The sequence below is a fragment of the Triturus cristatus genome, chromosome 10 (assembly GCF_964204655.1).
Source record: "Triturus cristatus chromosome 10, aTriCri1.1, whole genome shotgun sequence".
Taxonomy (NCBI): domain Eukaryota; kingdom Metazoa; phylum Chordata; class Amphibia; order Caudata; family Salamandridae; genus Triturus; species Triturus cristatus.
In genome coordinates, this window is record NC_140593.1 from 28,864,134 (window position 1) to 28,878,739 (window position 14,606).

Here is a 14,606-nt window from a genome sequence, read left to right on the forward strand (position 1 = left end):
TAAGAGTTACCACTTTAATCCAAGCAAGATGGCTTCAGGTGTGCCATACATTTATCATAAGTAGGACGGTTAGCGCTCTAGTAGTTCTTTGGAACACTCTGGAAAGCTGCAGTAGAACACAAAGGAATCAACTGACAGTCTCTGCCCTTGTTGGATGTACATGTTTTACTGAGAATGTCAGACTTCATTCTCACATGACTGAGAAAGATAATGTGAATTTACAGAAAATAAGCTCTCAGTTTAGCTTATAGATCACCTTCCAAACCTCTGTGTTAAAAGCATGAGAAAATATTTTTCTCTCAATCATGATATCCCAGCAGAAGGCTTTTTCACATGGTGAAATCACCTTAGAACATACCACAATTTCTAAAATGAGTATGGTACCATCAACAAATGATTTATAATGTAACTAAAGTCTTAAAACCTTCTATTAACTGCAATGCTTTTTAATGAGGTGCTATCATGTATATTGGTCCCAAGATGGCTGCCAACACTTCTTGGATGAAGTGCTTACAGCCAATCAGATCTCAGGATGAGATGTGTGGTTAGGCTCCGCCCACATATATATATTGATTTAAATGCTATTTTCTCAGGAACTACTGAACAGATTTACACCAGACCTACAAAAGGCACTTCCTTGACCTGAGGACTACCTCTCTGCCAAATTTCAAGTAACTCTGTTCAGCCGTTCGGGCTGTAGCTGTGTCTAAAGGTCCTATGGAAAAATGCATGGGAAAAACGCGTTTTGGGACCCCCCTTTTTTCTCAGCCCCCGCTTGACGAATCCCCCCGAGACTTTCAGGGTAGGAGCAGAGCGTAGCGCCCCACCTATTTTGAAAATTTCGCGAGGATTCATCGACCGGCGCCAAAGTTATTCCAAATAGAATGTTGCGGATTTCCTATGGAAACAGGGTCCTAACTATAACTATCTACTGGCGACCGCCAGTAGATAATATATATATTCAATGAAAAAACCATAGGTTTCACACAAGTTATAGTTAGCTGGAAATTTTACTGATAAAAAACCAATGAAATTCCCCCGTTATAGTTACTGTAGGCAACTATAACTCACGCGACAGCAATCCTCTGCTGATGCTAATACTGTATTTAGACACTTATTTGCCCATGTCTTCTTCCATTAAATTTTAGCTATACATATATTACAAATATTTTTTTTTCATAAAGACACATATGTCATCAGCAGAGGATTGCGGTTGCGTGAGTTATAGTTGCCTACAGTAACTATAACGGGGGAATTTCATTGGTTTTTTATCAGTAAAATTTCCAGCTAACTATAACATGTGTGAAACCTATGGTTTTTTCATTGAATTAGCAAGGTTTTTTAAATGCTAATTCCTAACTATAACGTGTGTGAAACCTATGGTTTTTTCAGTGAATTTGTACGGTTTTTTAAATGCTAAGTTACTTTACACGCCCACTTAACGCAGTTCGTTCCGTGCGCGCACGGTGCGCTTCGCGCACCGTGCGCGCACATTGAGCACGCGGTGCGCTTCGCGCACCGCGCGCCCACTTTACGCAGTTAGTGCCGTACACGCAAGGTGGGCACGCAGTGTGCTACGCGCACCGCGTGCCCACGTTACGCACCATGCGCACATGGAGGACATATTATGCGCTTCCTTGTGATAGGTAATCTGTTAAATTTAATTTGTAAGTGATGACAATAATATGCCATGCACAGAGAGTGGTTTTTTTTTTTTATTAAAATTTTTAGCGTAAGCGCACCGTACGCGTACGGTAAGCGTAATCGGCGAAATTTTAAAAAAATAAAAATTTACCGTTTTTGGCCTTGGGGGATCTTTGAGGACTCAACTAACATGGCTATGTGCATGGGCGCTGTCTAAACAGCCCCTTTATATGTTTTTTGCCTTTGTTTACAGCCCCCCCCTCAGAGTGCGAGAGAGAAAATGGCGGCCGCCACTTCCTGGTTTCGACCGATTCGAATGTTTACTTAGATGTAACGGCCAATCAGAATCGCGCTCGCGCACGCCACCGTACGCGTACGGTAAGCTTACGGTAAGCGTACCGTAAGCTGGCTCAGATATATATATATTGATTTAAAGGCTATTTTCTCAGAATCTACTGAACAGATTTACACCAAACCTACAAAAGGCACTTCCTTGACCTGAGGACTACCTCTCTGCCAAATTTCTAGTAATTCTGTTCAGCCGTTCGGGCTGTAGCCCTGTCTAAAGGTCCTATGGAAAAATGCATGGGAAAAACGTGTTTTGGGACCCCCCTTTTATCTCAGCCCCCGCTTGACGAATCCCCCCGAGACTTTCAGGGTAGGAGCGGAGCGTAGCGCCTCACCTATTTTGAGAAATTCGCGAGGATTCGTCGACCGGCGCCAAAGTTATTCAAAATAGAATGTTGCGGATTTCCTATGGAAACAGGGTCCTAACTATAACTACCTACTGGCGACCGCCAGTAGGTAATATATATATATATATATATATATATATATATATATATATATATATATATATATATATATATATATATATATATATATATATATATATTTCAGAAATGATGACGACGCCGTGTGTGGTTTCTTAATCGTTTATTCTTCTGCCGCTACCAAACGCGTTTCAACTGCCAAGCAGTCTTGCTCACTGGTACGAATCAAACAAACGCGGCCATATTTTTAAAGTGCAACACGTGCAAATCAATACTACATCTCCAAATGACATAAAAAACAGACTCGTAATTTTTTAGTAAAACGCTCGTACGTGGTGTTAACTTAGGCATTGTTCTTAGTTATTTAAATGATTTCTTTCTTTCAATTCATACATTTGCAACATTGTCAATGTAGTTTTTTATGTTATTTTTGATACTTTAGTTACTGATGCGTTTTTTTAACATTTTTGTTAAAGCGTTTTTTAAGATGATTATTTCCTAGTAACCATAGATGTGTCAACATTATACACAAGTATTAGACACAAAGATGGCCTAAGAGCAGTGGGGCACTTTCTCAATACCATTTGCACATGTTGCACTTTAAAAATATGGCCGCGTTTGTTTGATTCGTACCAGTGAGCAAGACTGCTTGGCAGTTGAAACGCGTTTGGTAGCGGCAGAAGAATAAACGCTTAAGAAACCACACACGGCGTCGTCATCATTTCTGAAATATTTACATGACTCGCCCCGAGGAGTCACAAAGCGACGACGCAACTCTTGTTCAGGAGTGGCAGGAAATACTCGAGGAGCAGGCGAGAATTTAAGTGACTGCCACCCCCCAAAACGCCGAGAAGCTGAGAAGCTGAGGAAAGAGGCAAGGTCAGCGCCGAAGTACAGGAAAACGAATCGACGAATTGGAGGACTTGGAGTGACGAGACCCTTGAAACGGGTAAGACTGACTACGCAATACCGGCGGGGGAAAGAGTGAAGCTAGTACACCACGAGTGATTCAACACAGAGGGGTACCGCGGTTGTGGTTTAAGCAAGTGTGCTTGTAGATTGTTTGAAAATGTCTGCCGCCGAAGTCAAGGAGCGCGAAGAGGCAGCACTTGAAGTATTTAATGATGCAAATACGAACCAGAGTAATTTAGTTGGAACCAGCAACAGTGGAAGTAATGAATCCAACGTCACAATGCGTTTGAAAAGATTAGAAAAGTTCCAAAAATCAGAACTTTCCAAATGGTGGGAATCAAAGTCCCTGCAGCGATACCTAGAAGTTCAGAGAGTGCCCAGGGGGTTAAGAATAATGGTGGCACCAAGCTACGAGGAGCCCAACCCAGAGATGTTGAAGGAGTGGGCCGCTAATAACAACGATGCTTCCCGTAGAATGCTGGGAATCTTAATAAAATACGCGGATATAGACAGAAAGAAAATTTTGGCTGAAATAGATCAATTATTGGAAGAACTGAGCAAAGAAGAAAATCAGGAAGCCATCAAACAATCTAAAATTGACATCAAAGAAAGGCTAAGAAAATTAGAAATTTCAATAAAGGAACGCAAAGCGCAGAAGTTTTTGCGAGACAAACAGGATTATGATCGAGGCCAAATTTACACTTTCGCAAGAAAATTCGACAGCATAAGGAAACAAAAACTAGGAAAAGCAAGCAAGACGGGCCCAGAGCCACAGTCCGAGCAGAGCAGCCTCCAAAGTTCTGAAGTCGACACAGACCTAGAAGAAGAAGCAAATGCCCAAAGAGCAGTACCCACAATAATCAATGAGTTTGATTTTTTACGCGAAGAGAGGAAGTACAATCTGCGTCTAAGGCCACCAACACAGGGTACAACAATGCAAAGAGGAAGAGGCGGAGGTCGAAGAGGCGCAAGGGGGCAGCATGCAGGAGGCAGAGAGCCGAAAAAGCAACAAATGAAGTAATGGATGATAGCAAGGAAACCACGATCATCAATCTGACAGACATTATTCTCACCAAAGATGAGCAGGAAATTCTGAAATTGGGACTATCTTTCTGTCCAGAAGCAGAGTTGAATTATGTACAAACACGCATTGACTTATTCAAATTCATCAGAACGCTAAAATTAAAGAAACATTTTTCATCAAACCCATCGCTAAAATACACACCAGTGGAACAATCACCAGAACATACGAGCAGTCTAGCAGTAGGAGACATGAACCTGCTTATGGAAATGAGAGCCTTGGAGGCAGAAAACGATAATGAATCTGTATGCAGTGCGTCACAAATTGCTCAAGAAGAGAACATTGACATCTATCAAGATGCACCAACAGGATTCAAAAAGAGCTCGAAATTCACCCCAATGACTCCAAGAGATGTAACTGATGTATATAGCGATTTGGTTTTGAATGAATTGAAGAACCTGGGTAAACATTCATATTATACTATGAATAAATTAAACAAGAAACAGAAAGCCTATCATGTATTGATTAGGAAATTGTCTTCATCTGACAATTGCATTATACGCAATGCAGATAAAGGAGGCAATATTGTTCTATGGGGGAAGAAACAATACCTCACAGAAGCATACAAACAGTTGAATAACAAAAGTTGCTACGTCAAGGTTGAGGAGCAAGTTATGTTGTGCAGTAACGATCATTTTAACGACGAGCTAAAGATTTGGTATGATCAAACCCTCATAAATCATGATGAGCTGATGTTTTTGAAAATAGATCACCCAGTTACCCCGGTACTTTATTTAATTCCGAAAGTACATAAAGATCTGAAAAACCCTCCAGGCCGCCCGATAATATCAGCTATGGGCAGTGCACTAGAAAATACATCCAAGTTTGTTGATTCATTTCTTAACCCGTTGGCCAGAACACTCCCTTCATATATACAAGACACTGGGGATTTCCTGAGGAGAATCTATGATCTTCCCTGGGAAGATGATTATTTCCTAGTAACCATAGATGTGTCAACATTATACACAAGTATTAGACACAAAGATGGCCTAAGAGCAGTGGGGCACTTTCTCAATACCAGATCTATCAAACATTGGGCCCATACCCAGATGTTAATCAGGATGGTCGAAAAATGTCTGACCAGCAATTTCTTTCTTTTTGAGGGGCAACTGTACCATCAAATATGCGGTACTGCAATGGGCACCTGCTTCGCCCCCAGCTATGCTAATTTGCATATGGGCTGGTGGGAGGAGCAGGTGATCCGAGTACAATATCACAATGAATGGGACAACCATATAATGCATTGGAGTAGATTCATTTATGATCTTTTTCTGGTATGGAGAGGCTCTGAAGAAGAAATTAAACTGTTTTTAGCTCAGATTCAAAACAACGAACTTAATCTGAAATTCACAAGTGAAATTAGCAAAGAAAGTGTCAATTTCCTTGATTTAACAATCTATATTTCAAATGGTAAAATGGAAACAAAACTGTTTAGAAAACCGACCTCCGGTAACACTTTATTACATGCCCACAGCTTCCATCCTGTAAATCTAAAGAGAAGCATTCCTTATGGAGAAAGTTTAAGAGTGAGGCGTAATTGCAGTGCACCCGATGAATGCATAAGGGAATTGAACACCCTAACTAAGAGATTCAAAAGTAGGGGTTACCCTGAGACCTGGATAGCCAATGGAATAAATAAATCATCAAAAAAGAAAAGAGAGGAGATTTTGTTTGATTCAAAAAAAAAATCAGCTAAAATTGATGGGAACCAGTGTAGGTTCATTACTAATTTTAGCAAGCAGCATGATGAAGTGAGAAAAATTCTGAATAAACACTGGCACATAATTAAAAATGACCCAGTGCTTGGAAAACAAGTTGCTAGGAAACCACAGATTACTTTTCGTAAGGCAAAATCTTTCAAACAGGCACTAGTGAGCAATGTCATGAAAAAACAACCAGCAAAGACGACCTGGTTAAATAAGAAACAAGGTTTCACTAAGTGCGCTAAATGTAAGGCGTGTTTACATGGAATGAACACGTCACAATACAGAGTAGGGCTCACAAAAGAGATGAGGAAGATCAAAGGCCGGTTTACATGCAAGACAGACTATGCAATTTACGTACTGCAGTGCCCTTGTGGCCTGCGCTACATAGGTAGCACAATTCTGGAAGTACACAAGCGCGTGTTACAACATCTAAGGGCGATAAAAAATGGAGACAAGTTATACCCAGTAGCTCGGCACTTTGAGCAAGTCCATAAACAAGATATAAAAGGACTAACCTACTATGTAATTGATTCAGTGAAAGCAGATGTAAGAAGAGGCAACAGAGTCAAAAAATTGCGCAGACTCGAGTCTCGATAAATCATAGAATTAAATTGTAAACAACCTGAAGGCCTGAATATGGAAGAAGACCTACATACTCATTTGTAGATGATAATAGTCAAGTGCGGTCCAATAGAAATGTTTTTAATTAGAAATGAAATATATAAATTTAACAGACTCGAAATAATAGCTAGATATGTTTTAGGTGATGCAACTGTCATAGGTTGGTCTAAGCCCACTTGGGCGTGATGGTTACAATTATGATATCGGCCCACATGGGCATGATTGGACAAAGTATATAATATGTATAGCGTGTAACATGTATTCAAAAAGTGGTACAAAGATACAAGTAGAATGCATATGTATGCGAATAATGTGCTAGTATTGAGTATGCACACTAGAAGATCAACATGTGATTTATTTGAGATAACTTAAAAAGAGGCTAACACATGCTTTTTTAGTTGAATGGTATATATTTGTTTCCACAGTCGTATTGATAAAGTTCACTTGAACTGGATTCAAAAAAACGCTTTAACAAAAATGTTAAAAAAACGCATCAGTAACTAAAGTATCAAAAATAACATAAAAGACTACATTGACAATGTTGCAAATGTATGTATTGAAAGAAAGAAATCATTTAAATAACTAAGAACAATGCCTAAGTTAACACCACGTACGAGCGTTTTACTAAAAAACTACGAGTCTGTTTTTTTATGTCATTTGGAGATGTAGTATTGATTTGCACGTGTTGCACTTTAAAAATATGGCCGCGTTTGTTTGATTCGTACCAGTGAGCAAGACTGCTTGGCAGTTGAAACGCGTTTGGTAGCGGCAGAAGAATAAACGCTTAAGAAACCACACACGGCGTCGTCATCATTTCTGAAATATTTACATGACTCTCCCCGAGGAGTCACAAAGCGACGACGCAACTCTTGTTCAGGAGTGGCAGGAAATACTCGAGGAGCAGGCGAGAATATATATATATATATATATATATATATATATATATATATATATATATATATATATATATATGTATATATTATCTACTGGCGGTCGCCAGTAGATAGTTATAGTTAGGACCATGTTTCCATAGGAAATCTGAAAATTCTATTTTGAATAACTTTGGCGCCGGTTGACGAATCCTCGCGAAATTTTCAAAACTAATGGGGCGCTCCGCTCAGCTCCTACCCTGAAAGTCTCGGGGTGATTCGTCAAGCGGGGGCCGAGAAAAAAGGGGGGTCCCTAAACGCGTTTTCCCCATGCATTTTCCCATAGGACCTTTACACACAGCTACAGCCCGAACGGCTGAACAGAATTACTTGGAATGTGGCGGTGAGGTAGCCATAACTCCAAGGAAGTGCCTTTCGCAGGTCTGGTGTAAATCTGTTCAGTATTTCTTGAGAAAATAGCATTTAAAAGCATATCAATATCTAAACGCGTGTACCGTGCGCGCACTGAGCAAGCCCTGTGCGCGCACCCTGCCGTGCACGAGCGTAATTCGGATTGGTTGTTAGATGTCAGTAAACATTCGAATGGGTCGAAATCAGGAAGTGTCGGCCGCCATTTTGTCTGTCGCACTAAAAAGGAAAGGTGGAGACCGTGAACAGGGGGCAGGGTAGGGAGTTGTAGACCCCCTAGTCATTGTCAGGGGGGCACAGTAGGACCACGAAGGGCAAAAAAAAGATTTAAATCTTTTAAAAAACATCGCGAGGTGCGCGCACTCTACGCGTACCCGAAAAAACCTTAAAAACATCACGAGGTGCGCGCACCCAGCGCGCACCCGAAAAAAAACATAAAAAAAAAAAAGAAATAAAAATCACTTTTAAGTGTTTAGATTTTAGGTGGCTCTAAAAAGAGCCATTGTGTTCATTGAGTGTTTTTCGGTACCTACAAGTAAGTACCAATGCAGAGTCTAAAGTTCAAGAGGAAGACTCTGTTCCCTTCATCATTGAAATGTACACCGTCTCCTCTATAAATGTCTTGCATGTTGTAACGCAAGTTGTTGTGGTATATAGAACCCATACCAGAGTCTCTGAGGAAAGCAGAAACAGACTTATTGACGTGCTTTCTTGCTTTGTCAATCTGTGGACAAAATTGCTTGGACCAGTTCCACTTTTGCCTTTGGCATATGTTAGAATATACAAAGGCAGATTGAGGAAAAAGCGACATCAATTGCACAAAGGTGTCCTTAATAAGCATTTCCAGACCTACCCCAGTTAAAGTGCCTAGGTAATTTCCACCACAGTGCACAATAATAAGGTTAGGCTGTGGGAGATGTAGAAAGGTTTTCACCAAAGGCATTAATTGGTGCCACTTTAACCCTCTCTGACCAATCCATTTAATGTCTACATTTGGCAAAGCAAGGTCTCTCACCATACCTCTTTTTTCTGCAAATTTTTCACTCCAGAAGACATAGCTATGACCTACAATCCACACTGTGAACATGTTTCAAGGAGATCTCGATGCACTCAGAAGGTGTCTTTCAGTAGAATGGCAATATGAAAAGAAACACAGTTGGAAAATGGAGGCATACATACTTTTTTTTGATAAAAAGAACTTATTGGCTGATTTAAACCATTTTACAGTTAAAACTAGGCTGTATGTTTAAATTTTTAAAAGCATGTTTTGGATTGGTACAGAAAAATGTGTTCCCACTGAACATTACTTTGGATTTGCTGTTAGGTTTGAAAAGTCAAGCACTCTTGCTGTATAGATTTGAAACAATGTCTGCTGAACTTCTGACCTCTCTGCTCACACCAGTGTTCCATGAGCTGTTGCTATGGTAGCAGGCAGAAGTCATGTTGGGGGAAGGGATGATTTGCAAAGGGGTTGAAAGTTGCAACCAATAGAAATGTGTGATTCCATTTGAAAAAATGTGGGAAGGACTGTGATTTTACATGTATATGTGGGAAAAAAGAGAGGGAAAAATTGCCATTTTCTGGTTGTGCTGAGAGGAGAGAGGTGTACAGCTCTGAGATTCTGGCTCTGATAATCTGCTGTTTGAGTCCCACATTTCTTTCTCAACTAATTAATTTTAAAGGTGAGTTATGAGTTTGATAGGGGAAGTATGTGGTGTATTTTGATATAAATAATAGAATTGTCATTCTTGTTTTTAAGTTGTGTTTTATATTTTGTGATTTAGGAGAAATTTAACTGTCTAGAACTAGTAAGATATTATGGAGTATGTCTTCACTGTAAGTTAAGGTGTAGTGGTATTAGTGAGGAATATTGTTTTGTGAGTAGAATTACATCATGAGTCTGTCTGCACACAGGATTTTTTGACAAAGATTTAATTTGTGTTGCTTTTGTTCTGTTAGCCTTGCACTCACAGAAAAGGGGTAGTTTGTTATGTTAAAGTGTGATGGTTAGCATTCAGCAGAAATCATTTACTGATCAGTGAGAGGCAAATGCAAACACATTTGAAAATAGTATGGTACATTTTCCTACCACTTTAAAAGTTGTGTTTAACATTTTATGTTAAGGAAGATATTTAAGTGGCTTGAACATGTTATATATTATGGAGTATGTCTTCATTATAAGTTAATGTGTACAGGTATCACTCAGGAATACTGTTTTCTACCTAGAATCATACCATGAGACAGTGAGCACAAAGGAAATGTAAAGAGAGATTTCATTCCGGTTGGTCTTGCTCTATTACCCTTGCACTCGCAGGAAAGGGGCAGCTTGTTTTTTTGTAACACTCTAGTCTAATCAATCACCCTCTAACACATGGTCATAGTCTCAAGGAGCTGTTAAGACATGTGCTTCTTTCTGCCTGTCTAAACTAGAATGAACATGTGTCAGTCTGTTACAGTAATTATCACTTGCTCTACCCCAGTAGTAAATGTGCTTTCAAATTGTGAAAGGAAATATTGCTTTCTGCCTAGAATGAGAGCATGAGTCTGTGTGCATACAGGATTTGTTGTTAGCGTTTTAATTTGTGTTGCTGTTGTTCTGTAAAACTTGCACATTCAGGAAAGGCTCTGCTTGTTTTCGTCCAATGTGTTGGTTAGCAATCAGCAGAAATCAGTATCTCAAAAAATGTGATGCAAATGCAAACACATTTGAAAATAGCATGGTAGAGTTTTCATCAATTCTTGCAATGGCTGAGGTGGTTCCTACATGTTGAAAACTCCAATTAACCCTTACCACACATGTACTCTTACACACATGTCTGTAGTCTTCATGCAGTTGTGGGAGTCTCCATGCAGATGTCTCTTGCAGCTGACAATACACAGTCTCCAGAAACACACTCTTTGCACACACACAGCAGCTTCGGCTACACTCCCATGTGTATTAGTCAGCTCTGTGTGCTGTTTCAGATAGCAGTGTGTAACGCAAACAGATTCTAAATCACCAAGGCTCATTTCCTTTGCTCTAATCTAATCAGTCACCCTCTAACACATGGTCATGGTCTCAAGGAGCTGTTAAGACATGTGCTCCTTTCTGCCTGTCTAAACTAGAATGAACATGTGTCAGTCTGTTACAGTAATTATCACTTGCTCTACCCCAGTAGTAAATGTGCTTTCAAATTGCCAAAGGAAATATTGATTTCTGCCTAGAATGAGAGCATGAGTCTGTGTGCATACAGGAATTGTTGTTAGCGTTTTAATTTGTGTTGCTGTTGTTCTGTAAAACTTACACATTCAGGAAAGGCTCAGCTTGTTTTCTTCCAATGTGTTGGTTAGCAATCAGCAGAAATCAGTATCTCAAAAATGTGATGAAAATGCAAACACATTTGAAAATAGCATGGTAGAGTTTTCATCAATTCTTGCAATGGCTGAGGTGGTTCCTACATGTTGAAAACTTCAATTAACCCTTACCACACATGTACTCTTACACACATGTCTGTAGTCTTCATGCAGTTGTGGGAGTCTCCATGCAGATGTCTTTTGCAGCTGACAATACACAGTCTCCAGAAACACACTCTTTGCACACACGCAGCAGCTTCTGCTACACTCCCATGTGTATTAGTCAGCTCTGTGTGCTGTTTCAGATAGCAGTGTGTAACGCAAACAGATTCTAAATCACCAAGGCTCATTTCCTTTGCTCTAGTCTAATCAGTCACCCTCTAACACATGGTCATGGTCTCAAGGAGCTGTTAGGACATGTGCTCCTTTCTGCCTGTCTAAACTAGAAGGAACATGTGTCAGTCTGTTACAGTAATTATCACTTGCTCTACCCCGGTAGTAAATGTGCTTTCAAATTGCCAAAGGAAATATTGCTTTCTGCCTAGAATGAGAGCATGAGTCTGTGTGCATACAGGAATTGTTGTTAGCGTTTTAATTTGTGTTGCTGTTGTTCTGTAAAACTTACACATTCAGGAAAGGCTCAGCTTGTTTTCTTCCAATGTGTTGGTTAGCAATCAGCAGAAATCAGTATCTCAAAAATGTGATGCAAATGCAAACACATTTGAAAATAGCATGGTATATTTTTCATCAATTCTTGCAATGGCTGAGGTGGTTCCTACATGTTGAAAACTCCAATTAACCCTTACCACATATGTACTCTTACACACATGTCTGTACTCTTCATGCAGTTGTGGAAGTCTCCATGCAGATCTCTCTTGCAGCTGACAATACACAGTCTCCAGAAACACACTCTTTTCACACACGCAGCAGCTTCTGCTACACTCCCATGTGTGTTAGTCAGCTCTGTGTGCTGTTTCAGATAGCAGTGTGTAACGCAAACAGATTCTAAATCACCAAGGCGTATTTCCTTTGCTCTAGTCTAATCACTCACCCTCTAACACATGGTCATGGTCTCAAGGAGCTGTTAGGACATGTGCTCCTTTCTGCCTGTCTAAACTAGAATGAACATGTGTCAGTCTGTTACAGTAATTATCACTTGCTCTACCCCAGTAGTAAATGTGCTTTTAAATTGCCAAAGGAAATATCGCTTTCTGCCTAGAATCAGACCATCAGTCTGTCTTGACACAGGAATTGTTGTCAGAGATTTACTTCATGTTTCTTCTATTTTGTAAGAGTTTGACTCGTAGGAAAGGATCAGCTCATGTGATAGGATTTGAAAAGTTTTTTTTAAAAAAATGTAATGAATTTAAATTACATAAAGGTATTTTTTTTTAGTTTTTTGCAGGTATTGGTGAGCAACAGTGAAAAAATATAAAGATGCCTATAAAGTCAAGAAAAACAAAAGAAAAGAAGCAACAACTATATTTGAAGACGACTGATAAAAAAAATAGGAGGCGAAGCACGTGTTGGAAAACAGAAGAAGTCTTCTGGTAAGCAAACTAAAGATTTTTTTAAAAATATCTTCAAAAAAAAAAAAAATGATCGGAAGATACATTCAAACAGTGTTTCAAGTACAAAACAACAACAGAGTCGACAGCAAAAACAAAATGCTAATATAGACTCAGAAGTTAGGAAGAGTGACTTTACACGGAAAATAGATTTTAAAAACATTCGACGAAAAAATTTTCAGAGAAGAGTGATGTTAAATTTGCTGAAGGATATGAAAAAATATAAGAAAAAAACCAAATTGTATAAGAAAAATAAATTAATTGAAAATATTGTTACCAAGGCATTAGAAATAAAAAAAACTATTCATTTTAATTTTGAACAGGATGCGTAGATTAGATAAATTAGTGAATGCAATGAAGTCACAAAGCAAAAGGAAAAGAGAAGTCAAAAAAAAAAACTTTTGTAAAGTGTTCTTAGGAGAATGGAAGCATAGTTCAAGTACTGAACCATTTTTTAATGAAGAGAGTTATCTTCAAAGTAATAGTTTGTTGCATGCAGTTGACACCAATGGTAGAGCTTATGAAGTTAAGGATGGTTGTGTAATGGAAAAGGAGAAAATGGTTCCAAGAAATGAGGAACAAGTGATGGCTGATGAGGTTATGGGGAGACGTCCTAAAGCCCCAGTGTACACTTGGAATTGTAGTAGTATTTGTACTGTGCGTCAGGAATCTATTGATAAATTACGTGACTTTCTAAGAGAATACAGTAAAAAGAGTGTTAAACAGAAAATTAGGTGCTTCAAAGACTAGATCCATGCAGAGTGAGAGAGAATACTGGTTTGCAAGGACATTCTCTGGCTTGTCTATCTCGGAAAGTGTGTCAAAGTGTTTTTCACCATTTTAGGATGCTGACTGTTCATCATACTGAAATGAGAAAGTTTGTGAGAACATTGTATTTTGCTAAAAGTCCAGCACTAAAGTTAAATGAGTTGAATAATGCTCTGTTCGTGGATCTGTATCAGATGTAGTGAAGGTTACTGATGAAATTCAGTTTTGTTACTTTGGTCCAGAACAAGAAAGTGCAGAAAATGACACGGTTATTGATGAAAATGTGGAAGAGAATGTAGAACTCACTGTTAGTAAAAATTTTGATGATGAAATGACAAAATTTGCTATCATCTCTAATGAAAGACCAAATATTACTTGTATATGTTGCCGGAGAAGCCATTACAAAAATCAAACAAGGAATGTTGATCTGTATAAAAAAAGTGAAAATAATGATAATTATAAGTGGAAAGATTTTGCAACATATATATTTCTGGAAAATTGTTTTGATTTGGGTGAAGATCAGCGTATTTGTAAATACTGTTATAACAAGTTGGAAGAAAATAGAATGCCAGCTAGAGCTGTACATAATAATTTAGAATTGGTTGATATTCCTCCAGAACTTTCTGATTTAAATACGTATGAGTCTATACTCATTCAATGTGTCCATCCGTTTCAGACCATAGTGCGTATGGAGCCAAAAACTGGTAAATTACCTCCTTCGGATTTACAGAGAGGTTTAAAAGGAAGAGTTGTCTATTTGCCATTAGATTTGAAAAAAAATATGGAAACAATTGATGCAGATACTTTGGAAACTGAACCATTAGTTATTCTGGTTAATGGTGTACCTACAAAGAATAAGAAAATTTGGCAGGAGCTGGTGGATGTACGAAAAGTACAAAGAG

At 38.9% G+C, this 14,606-nt stretch overlaps 1 protein-coding gene across 1 annotated transcript in view; it reads left to right on the top strand.

The window, feature by feature from the left end:
• Positions 1-4,601: 4,601 nt before the first annotated feature.
• The window catches only part of LOC146788754 (vomeronasal type-2 receptor 26-like), a 789,631-nt gene continuing 779,626 nt past the window's right edge, over positions 4,602-14,606 (top strand). Inside the window, exon 1 of the mRNA XM_085630963.1 lies at positions 4,602-5,068. Within this exon, the coding sequence (XP_085487089.1) occupies positions 4,602-5,068 (467 nt within the window). The remainder of the gene's footprint in view (positions 5,069-14,606) is intronic.